Below are 26,927 nucleotides of genomic sequence, written 5' to 3'. Positions count from 1 at the left end.
TAATGTTGACACAAGGGTTAAGTTTATTAAACAAAGAACTAAAATAATTGTAAAAGACATTTGTAAAAGGACTCCACTTCCATCATCTCTTCGCCTAATTTATATCTTCATTGAGAAGTTGCTCCAAGTTCAGTTTACTTTTTGCTAGTGCTGCTGTTTTGGCTCGTCTTGGTAATCTCATCTTCATTTCTGATTCTGGCGCTGGAACTTCATGATCACTAAACAGATTTTGAAAATACACCAATTTAAATACAAGCTTTAAAACCACAGTTTATTTGTAAATAAAACGTTTTTTGTTTCTGACAGTGTGTAATTGATATCCTGATTCCAGTAAGCTTAAAACTAAAATCTCAACCAAAACCAAAACACTTTGGCTATCCAGCAAATTGAAAGTATGGGAAACGTAGCTAATTTCTTTTTATATCTATGTGGAACCTGGTGTTATACATAAGGAAAAGAAAAAAAACTTTTGTAGTGAAGGTTGTTGTTAAACAGGGACCATAACAACTGCCCAAAAGAGGTGTGTTTTTTTTGAGAATTTAAGAAATGGAAGAAAAAAATTAAGTTCTTTTGATTTAGGCAATAAAATCCTAAAACACTGTAAACAGCATGTTTCCCCAAAAGATTTTTAAATTTAGTCAAAACTTAATCTAAAAGTATATACTGAAAGTATACAGTTTTACCAATGAATAAATGAATGCAAGAGAGCTACAACTGTTGGCTTCCAACAGTGGCTAATTGGCAGAAACCAAATATAAGCCCTATACTAATATACCCAAATTATAGGCAGAATTATTCTGTAACTATAAATGTAGAGAACCCAAACCTAAATCTCAAGAGTTGCTAATTCAAGATTAGAGGAGTCATATACACATGACCATGTAATTAGAAGAATACATGGAAATATAAATTGAACGAACATATTAAAGATGACTACCTAGTAGTAAAGGCCATGCCAACTAATAGAAAAAGTAAATAAGCCATAGGAAGTCAAATGCTCTTGATAGTGGAATCCAAGACATAGCCATGTATGGTTTTCACTGATTATCTTGTTATCTGTTGAGTTTTCCTGTCCCAGTAGAAGCACCGTACAATTTTTTTCTACTTCTAGACCAAAAAAAAAAGTAGACCTCTAGGTACTCTACACATGCATAACATACCTTGCCGAGTCAGCCTCAGAAGTCTGTCGTCTCCTGCTAATCCTGGCTGCAGCTGTCACTTTTCTCCGTCCTTAAAGACAGTTTGTTATCAAAATGATCAATTGCTTAATTGTTTTTAATCTATTTCTGGGCTACCTAAGTCCTTTATTTTCCCTCTTTAACACATTTCCTCCTTGATACCAATTATCAACAGAGAAAAGGAACTTAAGATTAAAAATGTATTAATTTATTTCGTAAGCTCTGATAATAGGCAAGGGGAAATTAAGTTATAAATAGGCAAGTTTCAGTTAATAATGAGGAAAGACGCATGTGAAAAACATGCTATGTAAAGAAAGAACCTCTATTATGCTTTTAGTACAGTGTATGGAGAAGCTAATGAAAATTAAAGCAGAAAGGTAGGAAGGTTAAGCCCATAACAGGTCCTAAAGAAAGAGAACTTGAATCAATAAAGTAATGGCTTCTTGGAAAATATTCAAACATATACATGGCCAATCCAAATATGTTCTAAAACATATTTCAGTATAAAAATTAATCTTTGTTATTTTTGGAAGTTGCAAAAATTCTACTTGCTAGAAATTTACAAGGTTAAGAAGACAAAAGTTAGCCTGGGATGCTCCCCATTTATAACAATACATTTTTAAAAGTTTGAGCTGTCAAAAAAAAAGGTGGTAGTCTAATGGATAGTATCTAACTAAAAGCAATCTTATTAAAACTATATTTTTCATATGATTATTTGGTTGAAATTTGTAAACCCTACTTTTTCATGTGAGACTTGTTGGTTTTTCACCAATAAACCTTACATATTTGCTTTTAAACTTCTAATGTAACTATCCCCAAGAAAATATCCAACAATATGGGACTAATTTGGGACACCCAGCAATTAGCACTTAATTAACTGACTAGCTACAAAATATTATGGACAGATTTTATTTACAAAAATATAAAATGCATAAGAAAAAGACCTCAAAAACATTTTCAAGGATTAAAATAATTGTTGGCTCATGGGTGGTATTATTAGTGTTCTTTATATTGGTATGCTTGGATGTATTTCCTGATTTTCTGTAATAAGCATGCATTGCTTTTGTAATAAGAACATAATAAAACAATAAAAAAGTCTTGAATTACAGATTTTTCCAAAGTGATCCCCTAATAGTCAACATTTACATTATTCCAACAAGTCCCCTATTGGATATCCCTTGGGAAATAAATTATGTTGGGGAAAAATAAAATGGGGAAAAAAGGAAAACAGAAACCCAGAAAAATACTAGGCAAATAAAAGGGACAAAATTGCTTAACCATATAAAGACTAGAACATAACTAATAATATAAAATCATCACTGATCATTTACTGATAAAAATCAATTTAATCCAAATAATCCTTTACAATATGATCTTTTGCATCATATTTCATACCAAAGCACTTGGAGCAACACTGACCATCTTTTAGATGACACAGCAAAACCTAATTATCAGCTGAAAGAATTAAAAAGCAAAGAATACCTAAGACATTTTTCCCTATGGAAACAAAGATAAGGAAACTTGCAAAGTAAGTAGTTCATTGGAAAACAAACTTGGAAAGTTGTATTATAAAATTAGTCAATCCGTGCACTACCTCTGACAGTCTTTCGCTGAGTGGATTTTGATGCTCGGGTTGCTTTTACATCCTTGAGAGGAGTTACACATACTTCTTTATTCTTTTCTATTACAGGAAATATGCAACAATGTAAATAAAAAATAGCCTCATGAAATAGTTTAAATGGTCTAAGTCAAATTTTCATAAAACAGAAGTCACAACCAGTCCCATTAGCAGCTATTGAAAATTTATCATAAATCAGTGTTCCAAAAAATGTGAATAGTGGCAAGTAAGTAAGCAAAACTCCCAGTCATATGGTGAGAAATGTACACCAAAAAATTGTAAAAGTAGAATAAACACTTAGCAGTTATATGCTTTCCCAAGGGGATTAATTAGAAAAATTTCCTTTTCATTTCTGAAACCCAACCACATGTTATAAAAAAATGTGTCTCAGTAAAGATGAGAGGACAGAATCTTATTCAGGTTAGTTTGCTGTTACCCTCTTCGTTTTCACACACAGTCGTGGTTGTGCTGGCATCTTGTGCTGCCACAGCTTGCTCACCACAGTCTTTATTTCCTTTTTCTAACTGCATCTTGATTTTCTCCAAAGCTCTCAGACATATCCTGTCTTTTACTTGCTATAATAGAAAACATTAACATTTTTTAAATACAGCATTTTCTAATCTTGCGAAAAAGCTGTATGCTGATATCAAGTTGTTTTAAGACATTCTAAAATTCTATTAAACTATGAAGGAAATATTTACTTCAAATGAGCAAAGTCACAGTATGCTAACATGTATAATTTTACTTTGATAAGAATATGTACATAAGAGTACTCAGAAACTACTTTACCTCCAGAATCTCATTCAACAGAACCAAAAGATCTTTAGCAAGATTGGTACTGAGTTCTAAAGAACTCAAGGCTTTTGTATAGACCCGAATTTCTGGTGAACATGGACATGTTAAGATCTCATTGCAAATTTTTATAGCCAAATTGTCATGAACTGTTAAGGCCTGGAAAAGCAAGAGAAAAATCTTTGTAAATTGAAAATGGCATGATTATACTACAGTCCTACACATCTAACAAACATTTCCAACTAATTATCTGCCATCATCCCAAATGCAAAATGTCTAAAACCAAATTTAACGTATTTCTTCCCAGAAATCTCAAGATCAAAATGTATCTTCAAGGAATCGGAGGGATTATTTTACAAAAACAAAAAACAGTGACCTGCATCCTAATCAGCCCTACCATCCATAGGCTGACATATTCACACCCACCTGATAATCTGGGGAATTCTTGGCCTTAGGATGCAATCCACTTGGTCTTGTCAAATCTACCAGTAACTCAGTAACATTAGTGATATCTATTTCAGCTAAAGGAGAAGACGCAGGGGCATTGGCCAGTGTTTGCAGAGTTGGGAAAAAGGCTTCTTCAAAACATTCCTGATTAGTCCTATTGAAAAACAATTTGAAAGTATACTCTCAAAGAAAAAGCACATGATTCTTAAAAATATACATATATATAAAAGCCTAAGTGATCATTACGACTGGTAGACCAAACACTATGATGCGCACTGACCACCAGGGGGCAGGTGCTCAATGCAGGAGCTGCCCCCTGGTGGTCAGTGCACTCCCATAGACAACCTCCCACGGCCGTCTAACTTCCCACAGTCCCTCACCCCAGCCAGCCCCAATTGGGCTCTATGGGGTCTGGGCGAGATGGCCCCGATAGCCAGCCAGGCTGAAGGACCCCACCCATGCACAAATTTGTGTACCGGGCCTCTAGTATCTATATAAAAGCCTAAGTGACCATTCCAACGGAACAACTGGTCGACCAGTCGCTATGATGCGCACTGACCGCCAGGGGGCAGATGCTCAACGCAGGAGCTGCCCCCTGGTAGTCAGTGTGCTCCCACAGGGGGAGTGCTGCTCAGCCAGAAGCCAGGCTCACAGCTGGGGAGCATAGCTGTCATGGTGTTGGGAGCCTCTCCTGACCCCGCAGCAGCACTACTGGGCAGTGACAGCAGGCGCAGCAGGCCGGGATGAGTGCAAGCGGCACAGCGCCTGATCCCGGCTCAGGCTCCTCCCTGGCTGCCTGCCACTTGGTGCACAGCTACATCCCTCAGGGGATGTCCGACTGCTATTTAGGCCTGCGGGAATGGGTGGCCTAAACCGGCAGTCGGACTTCCCCCGAGGGGTCCCGGATTGCGAGAGGGGGCAGGCCAGGCTGAGGGCCACCCCCCCCCCCATGAATGAATCCATGCACCGGGCCTCTAGTATTATGTATAAAATTCTTCCCATCAAGACACAGTGCATTTTCATCTGGAAAGAACCAAATAATTCAGGTAGATTAACTCTAGTAAGTTCTTATTTCACCACTTAACACTGAAGAAAAATAAACAAAACAATACTATAGATATGATCCTGAGGAATGTGAATTTAACTTCAAATCAGATTCTGACTCAGTGATAGGGCTGAATAAATACCTGCTTGCATAAGCAAACATGGGAAAGAACACGCCTAGACAATGTCGAAGTCGAACATCCTCTTCTGTCACAGGATTGTACCATAACAAGATAAGACGAGACAAAATCCTGCTGCTGACCAGCAGCCCAGAAAACATCAGCTTGGCTAGTCCTTCTGCAGCTCCTGTCCTGAGTTCAGACACCTAATAAAAATGATTTTCATTAAAAGAAATGTTTTATTTGTATTTCCTTTTAAGCTTTAAAATGTAGCCTGTCCTACAATATTTTTATCTGAACTATCCAAAATCATTCATGTTATTATGAATTTGTTAAAGGCAGAACTATCAAATCACAATAATCAAAAGGTAGTGAACAGCTAAACTCTTGGTGGCATGTATGTAAAATGGAATATTGTTCTGCTATAAGAAGAAATGAAGTACTGATGCAAGCTACAACGTAGATGATCCTCAAAGACAAGCTAAGTGAAAGACACAAAGTCACATACTGTATATAATTCCATTTATATGAAATATCTAGAATAGTTACATCTGTAGAGACAAAATGCAGATTCATGGTTGTCAGGGGCTGGTGGGAAGGGAAATAGGCTAACTGCTTAATGGGTTAACTTTCCTTTTGGGATAATGAAAACTTTTTTTAAAAAATTAGAGGTGGTGCTTGTACTACATTGTGAATGTACTAAATGCCAATAAATTGTTCAAGTTAAAATTGTTAGTTCATGTTATGTCAATTTTACCTTAGTAAAAAAAATCAATATTTCTTAAGACTCTTGGGGGAAAAATATTTTAAGTCATAAATCACAAAGACAGGGAAAAAGATGAAAATATGATAGCAACCCCTTCCAATCGTCATTTCATTTTTGTTACACTGCAATTCTCGGCACATGGAATTTGATAGCAAGGAGCTAGGTATACTGGAAGTGAAAGTAGAATTTAATTATGATAGTCAAAAGGCAAAATTTTTAAATGTCAGCCAAGTTTAAACTGTAGCCTAAACATTATAAGGAACATAAACATACATGCTGAAAATGAAAATTCGGAATAACAGGGCTGTGATGATTTCCTACCTCGCTATCTAGGAAATCAGAGAGAAGTTTCAGAACATTCTTGGCTGTAGCAGTCACTTCTTCAGCTTCTTTTGACTCTTGCTCTTCATCAGTGTTTATTTCTACACCTTCACTTTGAACGGCTTTCACTTTCTTAGTTGTAAATGGTTCAATCCCAAATGTCATCAGTTGGTCAAAGATTGCCTTTAAAGCACTCATTTTTATTGTCACATCATCAATTTGCAAAACCTAAATTGAAACAGCCCCCAACAAAAAAAAGGGAATTCAGTAAACTTTGGTTATGCTGCGTAAAATTAACATGTATCTTATTTTCTCAGTCTAATTTCAGAACGGTGTCAAGCCTACATACAACATTTTTCAAAACCAATTGAAATTTCCATTTTTTGGTTATTTTTTTTATTTATTTGTACCATAACAGTTATATTTTCTTCAGAAGAAGTTCATCTTCAGTCAAAAAAGTCTGGAACTAGTGTCAGGCTGAATTATATTATTTGTTCCTTTTATTTTTTAAAAAAATGTTCAACTCTGATTTTCTCTTCTTAGCTAATTTCAGATTTCATTAACAGTGAATTCCATTTTCAGTGAACTGGACTGGAGGTGATCTGGAAAGCCCAGCAATTTGTGTGATCTATCCTGATATAAGAAAACTTAATTCCTACATAGCAAATCTCACAACCATGACAAATAGAGCTGAATATTTCTATTATAAAGAGATTTACTATAATCTTTAATGACTTAAGTTTTGGTGAGTGATAAACTACTTGACTATATTGGTTACTTTTAGAATGTACAAAATTTCACATATAACTCATTTTATTTCATTTGAATACAGCATTCACAAAAAACGTTTTTAATTTTAAAAAGTTATTTTATTCAAGCAAATATTAATAGCAAATGCCTGAAAAAAGTAAGTTTAGAGATCAATGTTGTTTAAATTAAAAAAAAATAAACTTAATTTTTTTAAAACTTTAATTCCATGACTAGGCTGCTCTTGACTGGTTTGATTTGAAAGAAGTTAAAATTGTGGAATAGTCTTGATAAGAAATATTCATTTATCTTCCACATCAACTTGATTTTGACAAGTCTTTTTCACTACAGAAAATTACATAGGAGCAAACAGTACCAAGGCTCCCACAGCACACTCCTCTCTCTTGCGCTCTCATAGGGGTGACTTAGTATTAAATCATTACAAAATACTCCAGGACACTCTTGAGCATTAAATTCATATTGCATTTTTTCTGTCTGAAATGACCAAACCACATTATTATTATTACTGATATTATGTCAACAAAAGTTAAAAGGATCAAAATTCACATTTCCTCTATAAAGGTCAAGTGAACATAAATATTTTTTAAAGAGTTCAATGGTATTTCCTTTGCTGCCGTACTAGAAATTTTGCATAACTGTCAATCTCTTCTGTCAGGGTTCCAACTTGACTACAACAACTTATCATTTTTCGCAGCATTCACAATGGTATATAGGACATTTTAAAGAATGTTTTACCTCAGTTTTAGAGCCAAAAAGAACTATTTAGTAAGTTAGACATAAATGAACCCTTCACTATCAAATGTTCTACTAAGATGTTTTCTTCCATTTCAAAAAAAAAAAAAATGCAGCCCCTCTTCTGGGTATCTATCCAAAAAATTTGAAAACATTTATTTCCAAAGTACATGTACCCATTTGTTCACTGTAGCACTATTCACAGGGGCCAAGACATGGAAACAACCAAAGTGTCCTTCAATAGACAACTGGATAAAGAAAATGTGGTACATATATACAATAGAATTCTACTTAGCCATAAGAAGAGATGAAACACTGCCATTTGCAACAACATGAATGGATCTTGATAATATCATGCTTAAGTGAAATAACTCAGAAAAAGAACCATATGATTTCACTCATATGTGGGATATAAAACTGAAAACAACACATGAACAAGAAAAACAAACAAAAATTCATAAACACAGATAACAGTATGGTGGTTACCAGAGGAAAAGGGGGAGGGAAGGTTAGTAATGGGTAAATGGGGTCAAATATATGGTGACAAAAGATCTGACTTTCAGTGGTGGACACACAATGCAATATACAGATGATATATCATAGAATTGCACACCTGAAACCTATATAATTTTATTAATCAATGTCACCCCAATAAATTTTTTTAATTGTAAAAAAAAAAAAAAAAGTAATGACCAGGGTCAATCTAACCCTAAACTCCTAAAAATACAGGAAACTGAAGTCGAGAATTTTCTGTTCTAATTTCTTAGCAAAACCTCTTTAAAAATGAATGATTTTATTCCCTGGTCACCTAAAAGCCATTATATTTCACAACAGTAAACAAGAACTTCCTTTAGAATTACTAGCAGAATCACTGATGCCTACTGTACTATATATTGTTTATTTTTCATTGTATTTTCTCTTCTAAAACGTACCATCCTATCTTATTTTTTTCTAAGCCTAGAATAATGCTGGGCATATAACTTGCACTCTAAAAGTATTTACTGTATGATTAATTTTAAAAATCCTTAAATAACTGACATTTCACCCCTTTTCTACAGAGATGTTTGAATGAGAAAAATCAAAAGATAAAAATTAAGTCTCTAAAAGTCATCATAATCATCATTTTCAATAATATTAAATTTAGAGTACTAGCATTATCATCACAGATTCTGAGTATTTTAGAAAAAACAATCAAGATTTTGTCACAAGATAAATCCTACCTGTAAGAGCAATACAAAGTGTTTACTTGCAAAATTCTGATTCTGTAGTCCACAGCATCCCAAACATAAAACAGCCAGATTTCTTACTACAGGATGAACACTTATTATTCCAGGAAGAATCTAAAATGAATTAGAGGTTATAATTTTTACCAGGACAAGAAGTTTACAATATTATATTAAAAACATGTTTAAAATAATTTTTGTATGATTTTTGTATACCAACATTTCCATATTAACTCAAAGAATTCAATTTTCAATTGAAAAGGTAAATATTAAATTGCTAAACAGAAGAATATAGCCCGAGTGAAATAATCTGATCATGAGACTCCTCCTCCACCTGCTAAAACTTTCTCAATGGTTTCCCAATGCTCAGAGAACGAAGATAAAACTCCTTAACATGACAAATAAAATTTCTCACTGTGAACTCCTCAGTATCATCTTATATTATGCTACCCTTTGCTCTCGCTTATTTAATTGGTCTGATTGAGATACCTCCCACTCAGTGCTGTCCAGTAGAACTATAAGGCAAGCCATGTAAGTCATTTTTAATTTTCTAATAGCCATATTAAAGTAAAAACAAGTGAAACTAATCTTAGCATATTTTATTTTAGTCAATATAACCCAAATATTATAATAAATGATGTAATCAATACTTAAAATTTAAGGTAATTTATAGTCTTCAAAACCCAATGTTTTAATACTAATAGCACATCTCAGTTTAAACTAGTTTTTAATAACCACATGTAGCTGGTGGTTACTGTATTGGAGAGCAGATCTAGAACATGCTCCCCCCTCCTTCAAATAGTTCATGTCTATTCAAATATCAGACCAAAGTCACCTTCCATGAACACATCAAATCTATTGTAAGTTCACATATGCTCATATAGCTCTTATTCATAGCAATTATCAACAGTACGTATAAGCTTCCACTTTTTTATTTGATTGATGTTTCCATGAGGGAAGTCTACATGTTTCATATACCATGTATGCTCTATGCCCAGTATTTAGTACATAGTGGAGGTTCACTAAATATTTGCTTAATTAATTTATTATTTTATGTAAAAAATAGTAATTTCATAAAAATATTCTAAATTTTGTATCTAAATATCTTACTCATTTACATCCTTCTATAGTCTCTTTCAATCTTTAGACAGTTTTTAGATAGTTTTTACCATATATACTTAAAATCATTATGACCATTCAATTTTGTGTTCTTTCTTCCCTCAACATTGTATATATTTACTACTTCAATTACTACTAGACATGAAGTATGCAAGTAGAACCTTAAAAGCATCACTTTTCACTGATGACATCTGCTTCACTAAAAATAAAACTAAATTCTAATGGTTTAATAGAATCTAGTTTTAATCAAAAGCTCTAAACTGTTATAAACAATAATTGGTCTTCTTTGCTGAATTAAGAAACTCATGACAACCCAAAATCTAAATTTTAGATCACATTCATTAGCTGTTTTTCACTAATCCCAAATAAAAACAATTTTTGGAGAATCCTGGAAGAACTTAAACACATTCAAAATTTGTTTGGATGAGTACACAACTAAAAAAGAAGACTCCACAGCTGCAATGTCTAAGACTGTAGCCACTAACCACATAACACTTGAAATGTCTCTAGTTCGGACTGAGATGTGCTCTTAGACTTAGTATGTCAGAACAGAATTTAAAATATCTCAATAGTTTTAATACTGAGTAAATGATGAAGTTATAATATTTTCAGTAGATCGGGTTAAAGATATTAAAATTAATTTCACCTGTTCCTTTTTTATTTTTAAACGTGGCTACCAGAAAATTTAAAGTCACATGAGGTTTGTATGATATTTCTATCAGACAATGCTGTTCTAGATTCTTGCAATATTATGTCCCTAAGCTCAGTAAAATGGAGATTACCTATGAAGGGCTACTTTAGTAAAAAGTCTCTTAAATCTATAATAAAAAAACTCCTTTGACAGGGCTCACCATGTATCTTTCCTACTCTTACTATATAGCAAGATTCCAATACTTAAAGGAATTAAAATATTCAATATCTCTTTCCAGCATAAATTAATTTTTTCACAATGTTTAAAGGAATTAACTATATATCAGGTCCTTTAATCTTCACAATATTATTGCAACCACTGCATTTTATTTTTTTACCATTTATATTTACCAGATATTTAAAATGGTCATCCTTTCATTCTTTTAAACCCCAGAGAAATTTTTACTTATAAAGTGAGGAAGGAGTGCACTAAAATAAAGCTTCAAAGGCCACCAACATACCAAAGACTCAATGATGCCGTTCATGGTTGCGCTTATCCCTGTTGAAGTGGACATCTGTTTCAACAGTTCATAACACAAAATAAGACACTTCTGTAGTGTCTCAGCATCATTCTAAAAATGAAACACAAAATATTCAGCATTAGTATGTGCCATGACCTTTCAGTGCATGGGACAACGCTCCAACCAATTGAGCCACACCAGCCAGGGCAGAAGAAGACTGTAGCACATGAGGGGGCAAATAAAGTCCTAGCTACAATAATTAAAGTTAATTAAGGCCTCTCAAAAGTCCAAAATAGAAAGGAACAGGAGGGGAAAAAATATTTTCATATTAATTCATGGTACTGTGAAAAAGCCCTCCAAAGTAAATATATTCTGGCAGCTTTCTGGGTTTAAAAAAACCAGTTTAGTTGAGATAAATATCAGCTGAAATTTTGTATAAAGAAGTTATCTATACCTTCTCTATATGGACTTCTTTAATTTCAAGCTGCTCTGTCTCTTTCAATAGGTTTACTCTGGCATCTTCTAATGCTTTTATTTCTTCTTTTAACTCTGATGCTCGCTTAAAATCCTGTAGGGTAATGCAATTTTCCAAAGCTTCTTTTGTCTCAATAAGTTTAACTTTTATCTCAGCCATCTAGGAAAGATATAAATTGATTGTGTAAATACCAAACAAAAACTATTAATATGAAAATCTGTAGCAAACTGAAGAGTACAATATAACATCTCAATGTCCCAGAAGTTAAGCCAGGCATATACAAAGTTGAAGTCTTCCTGAAACAGAGACCTGCAAATCTTTCTGATTGACATAATCTGACAACATTTTAGATACTCTTATAGCTTAACTAGAGAACCAGTACACGAAATTTGTGCACTCAAGGGGGCGTTCCTCAGCCCGACCTGTGCCCTCTCACAGTCCGGGACCCCTCAGGGGATGTCTGACTGACGGCTTAGGCCCGCTCCCTTAGGGGAGCGGGCCTAAGCCATCAGACAATCTTAGCACTGCCTCGGAGGTGGGAAAGGCTCCCGCCACCGCCACTGCGCTTGCCAGCCGTAAGCCCGGCTTCTATTTGAGCAGCACTCCCCCTATAGGAGCACACTGACCCCCAGGGGGCAGCTCCTGCCTTGAGCGTCTGCCCCCTGGTGGTCAGTGCGTGTCATAGCGACCGGTCGTTCTGCCGTTCGGTCGATTTTCATATTAGCCTTTTATTATATAGGTTAATCAATAATTTTACCTTGTGAGAACAATTCTGAAAATGTACAGCAAGAGGGAATAAAAGACTTGCAGAACTACATTACTAGTATATTCAAGCATTTCTTTAATTCATAAGAGATTTACCTTGAGTTCTTTCTTTCTTGCATCAGCTGGATCAATTTTAACACCAACAGTAACAATGGGTGCCCGAATCTCTGAGATAATTTCTGTAACCTGGTAAGTAAAGTTATAATTCAGCATACATGCTGTAATATTTGCTCTATTTCAGAAAATGACATACAACTCATTAGTATTCAGAATCTCTTGAAAAATAAAGCAAAATATACAAGTAACAATGGTACACATTCTATTTGCTAGACAATTTTAGAAAAAAATTACCAAATACATCTGACTAAAAACTAATATTATGGAAGATAACAGGCACATAGATACTGAAGATAAGTTCTCAAATATTGCTTGAGAAATAGAAAAAATGAATATAGTGCTTAACCTTAGGTAGCATAAAACTAAAATTCTCTGCTTAAAATTTTCACCTCCCTCCCTTATTCAGCTTCATGGGAGCTAAATATAAGAAATAGAATACTCTTATTGTTCCTCTGGATATACAATGCATAAATAATAACAGCATAACTAAAGACTTTCCTTTCAGGGCTATTGGAGTTAGCCGATTCAGGAAAAGGCTGCATCCCAAATGAGGGTACTTAAGCAGACACTGGATAACCACTAACTAGGAATGTCGTAGAAGGGATTTATGTGTAAGTATGTATTTATAGGAAGAGGTTGGAAAAGACAACCTGTGAATTAACTTAAGATTTTACAAAAAGCAATAATAAAAGTCTGTCTTTTTTGGCTACCCCAGAGAAAATAACACTTGGCAACAGTAATATTATACTAACATTTATTTCTGTATTTACGAAGCAGTTCATGAACATTATTTCATTAAATAATGAAAGGTAGGTTTTATTGTTATTCCATTTTGCAGACAAATAAAAAAATCTTAATTAAATAACTTGCTCAAAATCACAAAGCTAGAAAATGTCAGAGGGGGCTTGAACCCAGGTATGTATAACTTGAGCCAGCTCTCAAATACTCTAGTGACCTTGCCCAAAGTCATCTCTTCCCTAACTGGCTGCATTTCAAATTGATACAACACAATGGTAAGTATTCTAAGAGGAGAAGATATTTTTTTAAATATGTGTGTGTGTGTGTGTGTGTGTGTGAGAGAGAGAGAGAGAGAGAGAGAGAGAGAGAGAGAGAGAGAGAGAGATTTGATTAGATTTGATAGAGACTAAATTAAAAGTTAAAGACAAAGCAAAAGTACTGACGAAAAAAAAAAAAAGACAATCCTCAGTCATTGACCAAAACCTCGTAACTTTATCAACAATGAAGAAAATTACTTACAATTTGTGTTCTCTTATTATCATCTATAATGATGTGGAGCAGTCTCTCAACAAGAAAAGAAATTAGGGACATTGGGGTTGTGGGTATAGTAAGAATCTCCTGTAAAATAGCCAGCAGTCGCTTCCTGCATTCAAAAAGAACTATTTTAATTTAAATATGACAGCAGAAACACATTTTATCTCTAACTTTTCTCCTCTTCTGCAGACTTAAATCACATTTGTCTCAGTTCTTTGTTACATTTATCACTATAGACAAAAAAATATATGAAGAGATTTTAGATCAAAAATTTATGTTCTGCAAAAAAAAATTATAAATGGCCTTATAATCTTTTATAAATCAACATAATGAAATGACAAAATACCAGAAGTGAATAAAACCTTTTAGATAGTATTACTAGCCCTGTCATGAAGACAAATATATTTTTATGCATAAACCTGCAATGTCATTGATTTATTCTAAAGAAATTGAATTAAGACCTCATAAAATAAAATTTAAAAGTAAACAAAAAAATAAAGAATCCTCCTGAAAAAAAAGACCTCACATATTTTATATGCACACACACTCCAGGGGGGGAGGAGACAGGGAAGGACGGAAGAGTATGTTTCCTTTTATATATTACATATATATGAGGAGAGAGAATATTTTTTATAACATGTTAGAGAACTAGGTTAAATACAGGGGTGGATAAAAGTAGGTTAACAGTTCTGAGTACACGAAACAGTTTATTCTTGTATTTTTACTGATTATTCTATTATTTTCCATAGGAACAACTGTAAACCTACTTTTGCCCACTCTGTATATTTAATTATATTATAACAAGGCTATATTTCAATATAGAATTAGAACAAATTCAAACTACAGTTAACATTTAGACATACCTTCCTCCTTCTTCATTAGTATCCAAAGACTTGATAATTAGAATCAATTGCTGACCTATGAACTCTTTTGTCATCAAATGTCCAATGTAAGAAAAATCATTTCTGCGTTCATCATCAACAACTGGAATGCTCTGAATATAACTAAAACAAGAAAATTAATAAATGTAGGATGTATTAAGAAACATTAAACAGCTCCCCATTAGGTGACAAGAGTCTTTTTTTCAGTTCACAGTAATCCAAATATATGGATGTTTATACCATGTGGTACTAATTTGGTTTACAGAGTAAATTCCATGCTATCATCCTGAATTTTTTTGCACAGAAATTTATTGACTTGAATCAATAGAATTTGAAAAACGTATTTTCATTGAAGATTCAAATTTACTATGGGAAATTTTCAAGAGGTACATATTTAGTTCTCTCAAACTGATAACTATTTCAATGTCAATAGTATTCTCGTATTTTTAATCTTTTTATTTTTCTATTACACTTGATATTCAGTATTTTAAATTTGTTTCAGGTATATGTCACTAGTATTCTCAATTTTAAAGTTCTGAATCCATTTTCCAAAATCCAATTTCATAAAGAGCTAATCTTCCATCATCCCTAATTATCCACTATTTTGTTTAAAAGAATAGTAGTAATAATAATAGTAATTACACAAGTAATCCATGAATACAATGACCTTTTAAAAATCAGGAAAATACAGACAGCTTCATGAATTTGTATTATCCTTGCTTGGGGCACTACTAATCTCGGTATTGTACTTATTTTAGTGTAGGTGCTACTGAGTAGCACCATCAACTACCCTTGAGTAATTAACTCTTCTTGCTACAAAATGCCTGAATATATATTCTTGAGAGTATCATGAAACAATTTTCCACTTAATTTTATTTCTTTACTTGAGTAAATTAATCCTACCTAGTAATTTTGCTCCAAAAAGAAAAGCATTCTATTTCTTAAGTATTCTTTCAATAATAATTAAAATAGAACTTTTAAAGTTTTCTTTTCTGTAGGTAAAAAAAACAAATTGACTGAAGTTATTTCAAAACTCACAGATTAAATGACAAAGGAAATATAAGTAACCACGCTCTATACATGTCAATATGAACTAAGAATCAATCAATTTGTGAAGCAGTCTTTGATGAGGTTTCCCCTGTTATTTAAATATTTAACATTTTCTCATATTTTTAATATATTCTATATCTTCTATAAGCACTTATTACTTCTATATTAATACAAATTACTAAGCATTACATCAAACCCATTTCTTTTGGAAACATTTCAACATGATCCAAACAGCATTATAATGAATATTCTAACTAAATGTTAAAGCCTGAAATAATTACCATTAGTAAATTTATACATGTTTTTCATGATGTTACTATGAGCTCAAACTGTTAAGTTTTCAGATTGGCTCACATTTAAGATATTTGTCCTGAATTTAATATTTTGCATGTGAGACTCAAATGCATTTAGAGCTTTGTTTCCTAATTTATATGTGAGACCTTTATAATCAAAAGCAGAATAGTATGTTTTATGCAAAGAAAATTCAGGTCTATAATTCATATTATATAGAAGCTTTTATAAATGCATCAAAAACATAAGGTTAAAAATCTAAACACCAATATCTATGAAAATAGATATAATCTTTGGCTCAGCAATTCCACTCTGGGAATCAACCCCACAAAATCTCAAACATACATAAAAATGTACAAAGAAGTTTAACACACTTATAACATCAGTGAAAATTGTAAACACCTATAAAATGTCCATTAACAGAGGAGTAAATTCAAACGACACTACCACATTATGGAGTGATAAGCTGTTAGGACTGTGATATATTTATATGCACCAACATATAATGATCTCAGACACCAGTAGTTGAAAACAAAAGCCAAACACTTACAGTCTTAAGTACTGGCCACAAATGTCTACCCTGTCAGTTGGAAAACTATGGCCCATGCACCAGATATAGCCTACTAGTTTTTTCCTATAGCTTGCAAGCTAAGATTTTTTCATTTTTAAATAGTAGTTTAATATATGTGAAAATATATACATGTGTAAATATATACATGTGAAAATCACATGAAATTCAAATTTCAGCATCCATAAAATCGATAAAAGTGTTACCGAAAAACAGTCACACTTATTCATTACATCTTGTTTTTGCCTGCTTTTGCCACAGTGAAGTGAGTCATTGTGACAGAGACAGGATAGCCCACAGACTCTCACATATTTGCTATCTGGCACTTAGAAAAGGTTTCTAACCAATTTCAGAGTAACACATCATCATCAATTTCATGGAAAAATGTACATAATCACATCTTAAGTTTTCAGGAAATATCCCTAAACATACTGACTTTACTCTTTCTTCAGAAAGACTCAATGTGCATACCTATTTATCTCTGTCTGTCCAAAAAAAAATGGTTTTCAACTTATTCCCAATCAAGCCTGCCTTTGAGGGAGGGAGCTGAGAGACTGACATGGACGGCAACACAAGTACATTCCAAACCAAAGGAAAAAATTTTACCTCAGTAAATACTCTGCAAATATCACAGGCTCTGGCAAAATCTGCTCTAAAAATTCTTCACCTTCATCGCCTTTTGACCTCAAATATTCACAAAGGACACGCCAATACAAAGCATTTTCAGGAGTTAATGTTTCCACTGGAATCAATTTCCTTCATTTAAAAGGGAGAAAATAAAAGGAAGCATGATCTTAATATCCAGTTAAAATTTTGAACTGAATATAAAAATAGGAATAAGAAGCAAACTTGATTTGAAACCACTATCCTTTTAAACTGCAAAGTCACTAAGTTATCACAAAAAAAGAATGAAAATATTTAAACAAAAAAAATAAATAAAAATCAAATGAGCAAACTATAGGATGTATGCTGTTCAACTTTCCATGGTAGGTTAATGCAAAAATCAAAGTAACAAAATAAACAATAAAAAATGCAGCTAAAATGCATATAAGCCTATCCAATGGACACAGACACCAGGGGGGTGAGGGCATGAGTGGGAGGGTGGGGGAGCAATGGGGGGATAAGGACACATATGTAATACCTTAATCAATAAAGGAAAAACATTTTTTTTAAAATGCAGCTAAAGTAGTCTATGAAAAAGTAGTGAGTTCTTACACAAGGGAGGAAAAAGGGGGGGGAGGGGGGAAGGGAGATGTCCACCAGAGTAAAAAAAAAAAAAATAAGAGGGATAAAAAGTATTGATGCAATTTGAAGTAATGGGGGGAGGGAACTAATTTTCATTATAGAAACTCATCAGTCTCACATTTCAAATAATGAATAGTTTATATACCTGTCATCGTTATTTTTACAGATTTCTGCCAGTTCATTAAGAGGAGTCACTGAAAATAAGGCATTGAGAACAGAGACTGCCACTTCAGAAGAATTTTCCACATCCAACCGATGAAGCAACTCTAATATATTTCCTTCACTGAAACGCAGCCAGCCTTGCAGAAGATGCTTTTGTGTTGCTTGTTTCACAGCCTCTGTTAAGTCATTTGAAACATAGGTGAACAGAGGCTCCCCCTAGCTTCCATTTCCTGTATTTTGTCTATTTTAATTAATTTATCACAGTGGTTCCCAAACTTATTTGGCCTACCGCCCCCTTTCCAGAAAAAATATTACTCAGCGCCCCCTGGAAATTAATTTTTTTTAAATTTTAATAGCAATTAAACAGAAAGATATATGTATTAATGTTTCTACCTTTTTCATAAAATATAGTAAAGAAAGGTGTAAATTAGAAACATTGAAGTTTGAAATTATGAAACTATTTATTGGACTCAGAATAGAAAGGTAATACAAAAAAAGTTAAAACAAATGCACCTGTGGCCATCACCGCCCCCCTGGATCGCTGCAGCGCCCACCAGGGGGCGGTAGCGCCCACTTTGGGAATCACTGATTTTATCAGATCAGTGCTAACATAAAGTTAACATTTACAATAAAAATAGAAAGAAACTAAGAGGCAGAATAAAGCATGCCAATGAAAAAAACAGAAGTACAATGATATTGCGAAAATCACTATGATGCCCATTTCTGAATAAAAATGAGAAGGGTTAGAATCAAATACACAACCATTATCACAATCTTGTATTCTTTCTTCCCTGGGTTCAGTAAGCTTCAGGTCTTAGTCTAGACTACATAATACTACCTATTATTTCACTTGTTGACTGACTTATCTATTACACATGCTGCTATTTGCAGTAGTGAATCATACAAGCATATATCACTGAACAAACCTATTAATTTTTAAAGTCATCCTAATCATTAGTCCTGTGACATAAAAATGTTTTCAAACTCAGGTTTTCTTGCTAGAGCAAAATTAAGCTACCTTAGCCTTCTTATACAGATTGGAAATTTAAACTAGATTATTCCTCATCATTCCTATAAACAGATTCTCTAGTTTTAAGAGGAAGAGAAAAAAACAAACAACAAAAAACCTAAGAAAATTATACTAGTACTAGAGGCCCAGTGCACCAATTCGTGCACCAGTGGGGTCCCTTGGCCTGGCCTGCGGGAATCAGGCCAAAACCAGCTCTCCGACATCCCCCAAGGGGTCCCAGATTGTGAGAGGACGCAGGTCAGGCCGAGGGACCCCACTGGTGCATGATTGGGGCTAGGAAGGGACCGCAGGAGGGCTCCAGGGCATGTCCAGCCCATCTCGCCCAGTCCCAATCGGCCGGACCCCGGCAGCAAGCTAACCTACTAGTGGGAGCGTCTGCCCCCTGGTGGTCAGTGCGCATCACAGCAACTGGTCGAACGGTCGGACACTTAGCATATTAGGCTTTTATTATATAGGACAGTGATGGCGAACCTATGACACGCGAACTCATTTTTTTGGTTGATTTTTCTTTGTTAAATGGCATTTAAATATATAAAATAAATATCAAAAATATAAGTCTTTGTTTTACTATGGTTGCAAATATAAAAAAATTTCTATATGTGACACAGCACCAGAGTTAAGTTAGGGTTTTTCAAATGCTGACACGCCGAGCTCAAAAGGTTCGCCATCACTGATATAGGATGACCATTCCTGACTGTTGTTTCTAATGCACAGAAAACATTCATATCAAGATACACACAAAGGGGATAGACAGCATTTTTATTTTATCCTCACCCAAGGATATGATTTCATTCGATTTTTAGAGGGAGGGAAGGCAGGAGGGAGGGAGATAGACACACACAGAAAGACATCAATCGGTTGCTCCTCCACCCCCACCCCCCACTCCCTGGAGAACTCACAACCTAGCTATGTGCCCTGACTGGGACTCCAATGACAACCCTTTTTGTGTATGGGAGGGAGCTCCAACCAACTGAGCCACCAGACCAGGGCAAGATAGCATTTTAATAAAGGAGAGAGAGTTGAAAAAGAGATCATGCCCTATTTCTGATATAAATTAGCTCTATAGCCTTAAGCTATAGTCTCTCCATCTGTAAAACACAGGAAAACTGAAACAAGCTTTGTTCCTTCTAAGTATCAAGATCTCTAACTTTAGATAATGTTTTATATACAATACACCAAGATGAATATTTACAGGTTGTGGAGATAATAGGCTTATTTGACTTAATTTAGGACACCTGTTTCCTAAATTTTTTAAGTCAACTCAGAATCTACAAAAGTTTTGTATATGAAGATGTCTATCTTACCTGCTCTGTCATTCAGACCTTGTTGAAGGAGCATTACTCTCTGAGCAATGGACATGGCTCTCATATGAACCTTTTCACCTAAAACCTTAAAGAGATAATATTAAAATGGTCATTAAACTCAACATAGTTTACATTTCATAACTAGCAATAACGCCTTCATCTAAGGAAATGACCCAAAAATCTCCAAAAAATTAATATTTGGTAATACAGTTAATGCAATAAGATTCTACTTAAATTACCTATGCTCTCCGAACATAAAAATCTCAATTAAAGAAATCATTATTATTTGACAAATATTTTTCAAAGTATTTTAAAAATATGGCTTTTTGTCTTTTAAGAATATGCCTACACGAGATATTGAACTTATTTACCTGATAAGCCAGCTTTCTGACAGCCTCTTTCACATCCTTGGTGCGTCCTACAATTTTTGACAAAGTCTTTGCTGATGGTACAATACATGACAGCACTGCCCTCCTAACTTCTGGATTTGAATCATTTTCAATCAAAGTAACATATGCTAAAAATAAAACAATATATTTTAGTACATTAAAGAAATATTTCTTTAGCCATAGTCATATCACACATTTTGATATTGAATAGTATCTTTAAAATGATAAAAATATCACTTTTTAGTCTGACATATTTATTCTAGCTGAAGATTTTCTTCTGTCAACTTCCCTTAATAAGGACAGAATAGGAAATTACTCAATGGATTGAGCATGAAGGCTAAACCAAAAACAAACAGCCTTATAGAACATGGAAAATCCACCACCAGGATTATGTCGCTGCTACTCTTCAAGATTTATAAGAATGTCTAGTATAGTAGGCAGTTTACTTTTAAACTAATATGACTTTATGAAGAGCCATTACTATTTTGATTTTTAATGAGTTCTAAAAAGAAATAACTTCTGGTTTTACTCACCAAAACAAAATCCATTCCTGAATTTAAATATGTATTTACCTCTACATCTCAAATTTTCCCCAGGTTCATAATCAAGTACATGTTTATTAAACGTGTGTTACACACTATTATTATGTGTACCATTTAACACCAAAAAATATCCAGGATAATCATTATCTCTGAGAGAGTGATGTAAGTGGGTGGGACGTAAGTTAGGTCCCAAAGTTATTGATAATGCTCTATTTTTTTAAGTTGGGTGGTATCTTCTTGGGTGTTTTTTTAAATATATTTTTATTGATTTTATTTTTTTTAATATTTTTTTTATTGATTTCAGAGAGGAAGGGAGAGGGAGAGAGAGATAGAAACAGCAGTGGTGAGAGGGAATCATTGATTGGCTGCCTCCTGCATGTTGGACCGAGCCCACAACCCAGGCACGTGCCCTTGACTGGAATCTAACCTGGGACCCTTTGGTCCGCAGGCCGACGCTCTATCCACTGAGCCAAACAGGCTAGGGCGGGTTTTGTTTTTTCTTTTTTAATCATTTATATTTATACTAGAGGCCTGGTGCACAAAATTTGTGCACTCAAGGGGGAAGGCGGTCCCTCAGCCCGGCCTGCACCTTCTCACAGTCTGGGAGCCCTCAGGGAATGTCCAACTGCCATGGAGGCGAAGAGACTCCCGCCACCACTGCTGCACTCGCCAGCCATGAGCCTGGCTGAATGGGGCTCCCTATGTGGGAGCAAATTGACCACCAGGGGGCAGCTCCTGTGTCGACAATCTGCCCCCTGGTGGTCAGTGCATGTCATAGGGAGCTGTTGAGCGGCCTTAGCATATCATTAGCATATTACGCTTTGATTGGTTGAACAGCCGACGGGTTGACTGGACACTTAGCATATTAGGCTTTTATTATATAGGATACATGTTTATACTTTCACATATATATAGTTCATAATAAAAAATTCATCTACTGATAATTTAACAAAGTCAACAAAACTGAAAAAGGACTTAGGTAGCAACACATACCATTAGCCACTGGGCATTCATCATCTTTGGGATCCTGAAGTCTTGAAAGAGCCAGAACTGCCTGTATCCTCACATTTGGAATTTTATCTTTCAATCTAATAAGCATGGCTTCATTAATCTTATCAAACAAATCATCATCAATCTGGGCATTTTCTGGCATATTTCCCAAGAGTTTGTTTATGAGCTGGCATACTCTAAATCTAACAGCATTGCTGTTCGCTTCATGAGACTGAAATGGATACAAACCAAAATGTAGTCACATACCATTACTAAATAATCACATATCATTGAATTCTGTATGTTTAGAATTCAAGAAATTACAACAGTAATTCAATACTTGCAGAAAAACTATGTTCTCTTGATCCACATGCATACTAAAAACATATAAATTCTCAAAAATACAGTCTGAAGTATTTGTTAAATTAGAAGAGCATATTCCTCTTTATAGGAACTCTTACTTTACTTCTAAAGTAGAGAACTCATTTAAATGTATGGAAGAACTGGTTTAGAGAGGTCATTAAAAATTTAATGCTGGTGTTATTTTAAAAGTCCATCTTTTATAGGGCATTGCGGGGGGGGGGGGGGGGAATGATGATGGATGGAGACGTGCTTTGGGGTGGTGTACACATAATGCAGTGTACAGATTTTGTGTTGCACAACTGCGCACCTGAAACCTGTATAATTTTATTAACCAGTGTCACCCCAATAAAATAAAAATTTTAAAAAGGTCTACCTTTTAATCTTAACGACAGTTTTAGTGTTTCCTATAAAAAGCAGATTCCTTTACAGGCATTTTGTCGTTTACCAGGTATGTCAATCTCTAAAATATACAAACTCCCCTGGCCCTTTTAATAGAGTAAAATTTTCTGCAATTACTTCCCCCAAGTTCTAGTTTTCATAATACCTTTAGCAGAAAAGTACACAAGTAATTTAAAAGTCCACCGTCTTCCTCTTCATCGCCTTCCACATCTGACTGGTGAAATGAAGTAACAAACTTGGCTGCAAATTCTATCACCCTCTCCACAACTGGTTCACGTTTGTAGACCACCATAGCATATTTCAGGTAATGCACGAACTCCTCGTGAAAAACTGTTTTATCCTCCATCTGAAGCACAAAAGAAACCTTCACAAACCGCACTGATAAAATCCTTATGTTACCAACATTACTCTAAGAATGCTGAATGCATGAGCCATAACTCAGACAAACTGAAGTCATGTAGAAAACTCTGAATTATCCAAACCATCGAAAAGGAAATAAATGTGCACGAATTTCTCTCCTGAGAAATTAAATACTTCTCCCGGGGGGAAAAAAAATCATGAATTTTGACAAGGGTTCCTTCTCCCCCCGCCCCCAACATCCTTTCATTCTCAATATGCCTGGGTACCAGTTTAGTAAACATCTGCTTCATGAACTCAAGATCACCAGTGGCTTTCATGCTTGATCCTATTTAGCCTTCCTGCTGCGCAGAAACTTCCTTTTGCTATAACTTTCACATCTGTCTCACATCTTCAACTCCTATTAGATTGACTTACAATGTTTCTTGGACCCCCCAAAATACTTTATTTCCCCGAAATTCATTGTCCTAGTCTTCTCACGGCTCCATTCAAAACAAACAGTGTTTATACATTTATAGGAAGAGCCAGGCACTGATAATGAACTTGCTATTTGGCGATTTGATTCCACGTAACCATGGGGAGAGGTGGGAATGGGTGGACTGACGGTCGGCGGGATGAACCGCAGCTCGGGATCCACCCAACACCGGTGCCAGGTCGCCTCCAGGTCTCCTCGGCGCCCGCAAACGTTTCTCTCCCAAGTTCACCGCCTACAAAGGATAACGGTCCGCGCCGGAGGCCGCTGGGGAGAGCGGGGTGGGGGGCGATCCCCGCAGGACGCGAGGTTTAAGGAGGTGGGGTTGGCAGCGCGCCGAGTCCGGAGGCCCCCCGGGAGGGCGAGGGGCAGCGGCCGCCAGGGGCCTCGGGTCGGTCGGGCGCGCTTACCGTGCGGTAGGTGCGGCTCAGCGCCACCACCAGCTTCGCCTGGTTCTGGTGCGGCTGCTGCGCCAGCTGGAAGGCCTCCTTAATGGACAGCAGCCTCTTCTCAGCCCCCATGGTGGCGCGACTCCGCGAGGACCAGTCCTGCCTGCGCTCGGCTGCAGCCGGACCCACTGACCACAAGCCAAGTCCGAAGAGTCCTCTCAGACTCCCTGTTGCGGGCCGCGGGGCTCGCGGGGCGTGGTTACCGCCAGACCGTTTAAACAACTCCCGCGGGAGAGGGAAATATCGCGAGACTGCCGAGCCGGCGGCGGGAGGCGGGAGGCGGGAAGACCGACCACCCACCTCCAACATGGCGGTTGAGGCGCGTGCGCTCAGGGTTTCTCCAACCGTTTTCGGGTAGGAAGTGGCGTTTCTCAGAAGAGGCGGGGCGAAGGCTCGCCCGGAAGTAGTACCCGACGGAGAGGGCGAGCGGTGTGGCAGCGCTGGGCTTATCCTGATCGTGCGGCAGGGCGTGAGGCGAAAGAAAAAAACAAATTCTCCTTGGGTGAGAACGGGGAATCTGCTGAGGGGAATCCAGCGGGAGGGGAGCAGGGGAGCCCGGGAGGAGGGGCTCGTTTCGAGCTCCGTCGGGAAGGGAAAGATAGCGAGTGCTGAGGGCCGGGCCGCGGCCTGGCTTCTGCCGCGAAGGGAGACGTTCCGGGTGGGCTGAGGGCGCCGTCCCGCGGTCCCCTCATGGAGGCGGGCCGCTGTCTTTCAGCCTTGGGCCCCGGCCGGTGGAAGGTGTGCGGAGGAGGGCGCGGGCGGGGCACCCCGCGAACACGGGCACATTTAACTGAGAGGCAGCCTCCTCCAGACGCGCCAGCTTCCCAGGCCTCGTTCACCAAGTGCGTAGCGACCGTGTACTCGGAGAGAGCAGAATGGCTCCAAAGTTTGCAGGGTCGTTGAGATAAAGACATTTGGAGTGCTGCGTTCAGGGGGAACTAGGCCTTTAAACTTTTTTTAAAAAAATGAATTACATCAAACCAGAGGGAGTATCTCGGTACTCAGCCATCTAAAGAAATAGATTACAGCCGGGCCTCGACCTGTGAGCCAGAGGGTCAGAGCACATGCCGGGGGTTGCAGGCTCAATCCACAGTAGGGGCATGAAGGAAACAGCCAGTGATTCTCTCTCTCTCCGTCCCTCCCCCTCCCCCTCCCCTTCCTCTGAAATCAATGAAAAATATATGTATAAAGAAAGAAGTAGATTACAGAGCTGCCCGGACATCTTTTTTCCTATTGAATCACCTTCCCTCCCCAGCAATAACGGATTTTCTGAATTCACTGAATTTTTATGTTTTAATAATAGATAATACATCTCTGAATAAATATACTCTATTGTTTTGTGTTCTAATATTAATAATCAAGTATTTAATTTCCTTTTTTCAATCAGTATTGTTTTTGAGGTTTATTCATGTTGATATCCTATATAATAAAAGGCTATTATGCAAATCGACCAATTGGCAGAACAACCGGTCGCTATGATGCACACTGACCACCAGGGGGCAGACGCTCAACGCAGGAGCTGCCCTCTGGTGGTCAGTGCGCTCGCTCAGCCAGAAGCTGGGCTCACAGCTGGCGAGTGCAGCAGTGGTGGCAGGAGCCTCTCCCACCTCCACAGCAGCGCTAAGGGTGTCCGACTGTCAGCTTAGGCCGGCTCCTAAACCATTAGTCGGACATCCCCCGAGGGCTCCTGGACTGCGAGAGGGCGCAGGCCAGGCTGAGGGACACACACACACACACACCCCCCCCCCAGTGCACGAATTTCATGCACCAGGCTTCTAGTTTTCATAATAATAACTTACATCTGTGGACCTTTATGTGCCAGACACTGGTATGAGCACTTTACTGTTAGAGCCAGTAGTAATGGATTTTCTAAATTCACTGTTAATTTTTATATATTAATAATTTATAAATACATCTCTGAATAAGTATACTCAATTGTTGTCATGTTCTAATATGAATATTCAAATATGCAATTTCCCGTTTTCAAGCAGTACTGTTTCTGAGGTTTATTCATATTGATATTTTCATAATAACTTACATCTGTGGACACTTAGGTGTCAGACATTGGTGTGAGCACTTTATTTCATTTAATCTTTTTATTTTGGGTGTGTTTTTTATTTTTTATTTTTTTTATTAAGTCTTTATTGTTCAGATTATTACAGTTCCTCTTTTTTCCCCCCATAGCTCCCCTCCACCCAGTTCCCACCCCACCCTCTGCCCTTATCCCCCCACTGTCTCATCCAAAGGTGTATGATTTTTGTCCAGTCTCTTCCACACCCCCCACATCCCTGTCCCCCCCGAGGATAGTCAGGCCACTCCCTTTCTATGCCCCTGAATCCATTATATTCACCAGTTTATTCTGTTCCACCAGATTATTAATCACTTGAATTTAAGATTCACGTGGTGATAGAGGGGATTTGTGGTCAGAATAGCATCTTTACCCTTTGCTCCTTCCTCCTCCTCCTAAAAGGAAACCTTTGCAGCATTTCCAATAAAACTAGGTTGGGGGGTGACTCCCTTTAGCTTTT

The 26,927-nt window shown here is 36.5% G+C and overlaps 2 protein-coding genes across 7 annotated transcripts in view; one reads left to right on the top strand and one right to left on the bottom strand.

Annotated features, from left to right (window-relative positions):
* On the bottom strand, positions 1-24,565 carry NCAPG (non-SMC condensin I complex subunit G). 2 transcript variants are annotated; one of them, XM_014461054.2, is made up of 21 exons: positions 24,361-24,565; positions 23,267-23,467; positions 22,363-22,591; positions 20,810-20,955; positions 20,439-20,523; positions 18,088-18,280; positions 17,304-17,453; positions 14,771-14,911; positions 13,893-14,016; positions 12,615-12,704; positions 11,733-11,912; positions 11,279-11,389; positions 9,006-9,125; positions 6,286-6,513; positions 5,223-5,404; positions 4,015-4,189; positions 3,586-3,747; positions 3,233-3,371; positions 2,773-2,859; positions 1,161-1,230; positions 1-218 (listed from the first exon to the last, which is right to left on the bottom strand). In XM_014461054.2, the coding sequence occupies exons 1-21, from the start codon at positions 24,469-24,471 to the stop codon at positions 95-97; spliced, it is 3,048 nt and encodes a 1,015-aa protein (XP_014316540.2). In that variant the 5' UTR covers positions 24,472-24,565; the 3' UTR covers positions 1-94. The 2 variants fall into 2 exon arrangements, with proteins under 2 accessions (XP_014316540.2, XP_023614860.1); XM_023759092.1 differs by lacking the exons at positions 1-218; positions 1,161-1,230; positions 2,773-2,859; positions 3,233-3,371 and having other exon boundaries at positions 3,680-3,746.
* Positions 24,566-24,713: 148 nt separating this feature from the next.
* The window catches only part of DCAF16 (DDB1 and CUL4 associated factor 16), a 15,837-nt gene continuing 13,623 nt past the window's right edge, over positions 24,714-26,927 (top strand). For 4 of the 5 annotated variants that reach the window (XM_006094993.3, XM_014461056.2, XM_014461057.2 and 1 more), the window contains exon 1: positions 24,736-24,901. The gene's annotated coding sequence lies outside the window, so the exon portion shown is untranslated. Of the gene's footprint in view, positions 24,902-26,927 lie in introns of all 5 variants that reach the window. The other variant, XM_023759098.1, reaches the window with a different exon arrangement.

The sequence above is a fragment of the Myotis lucifugus genome, unplaced genomic scaffold (genome assembly GCF_000147115.1).
Source record: "Myotis lucifugus unplaced genomic scaffold, Myoluc2.0 scaffold_147, whole genome shotgun sequence".
Classification (NCBI taxonomy): Eukaryota; Metazoa; Chordata; class Mammalia; order Chiroptera; family Vespertilionidae; genus Myotis; species Myotis lucifugus.
This window is presented reverse-complemented; position numbering and strand designations above follow the sequence as displayed.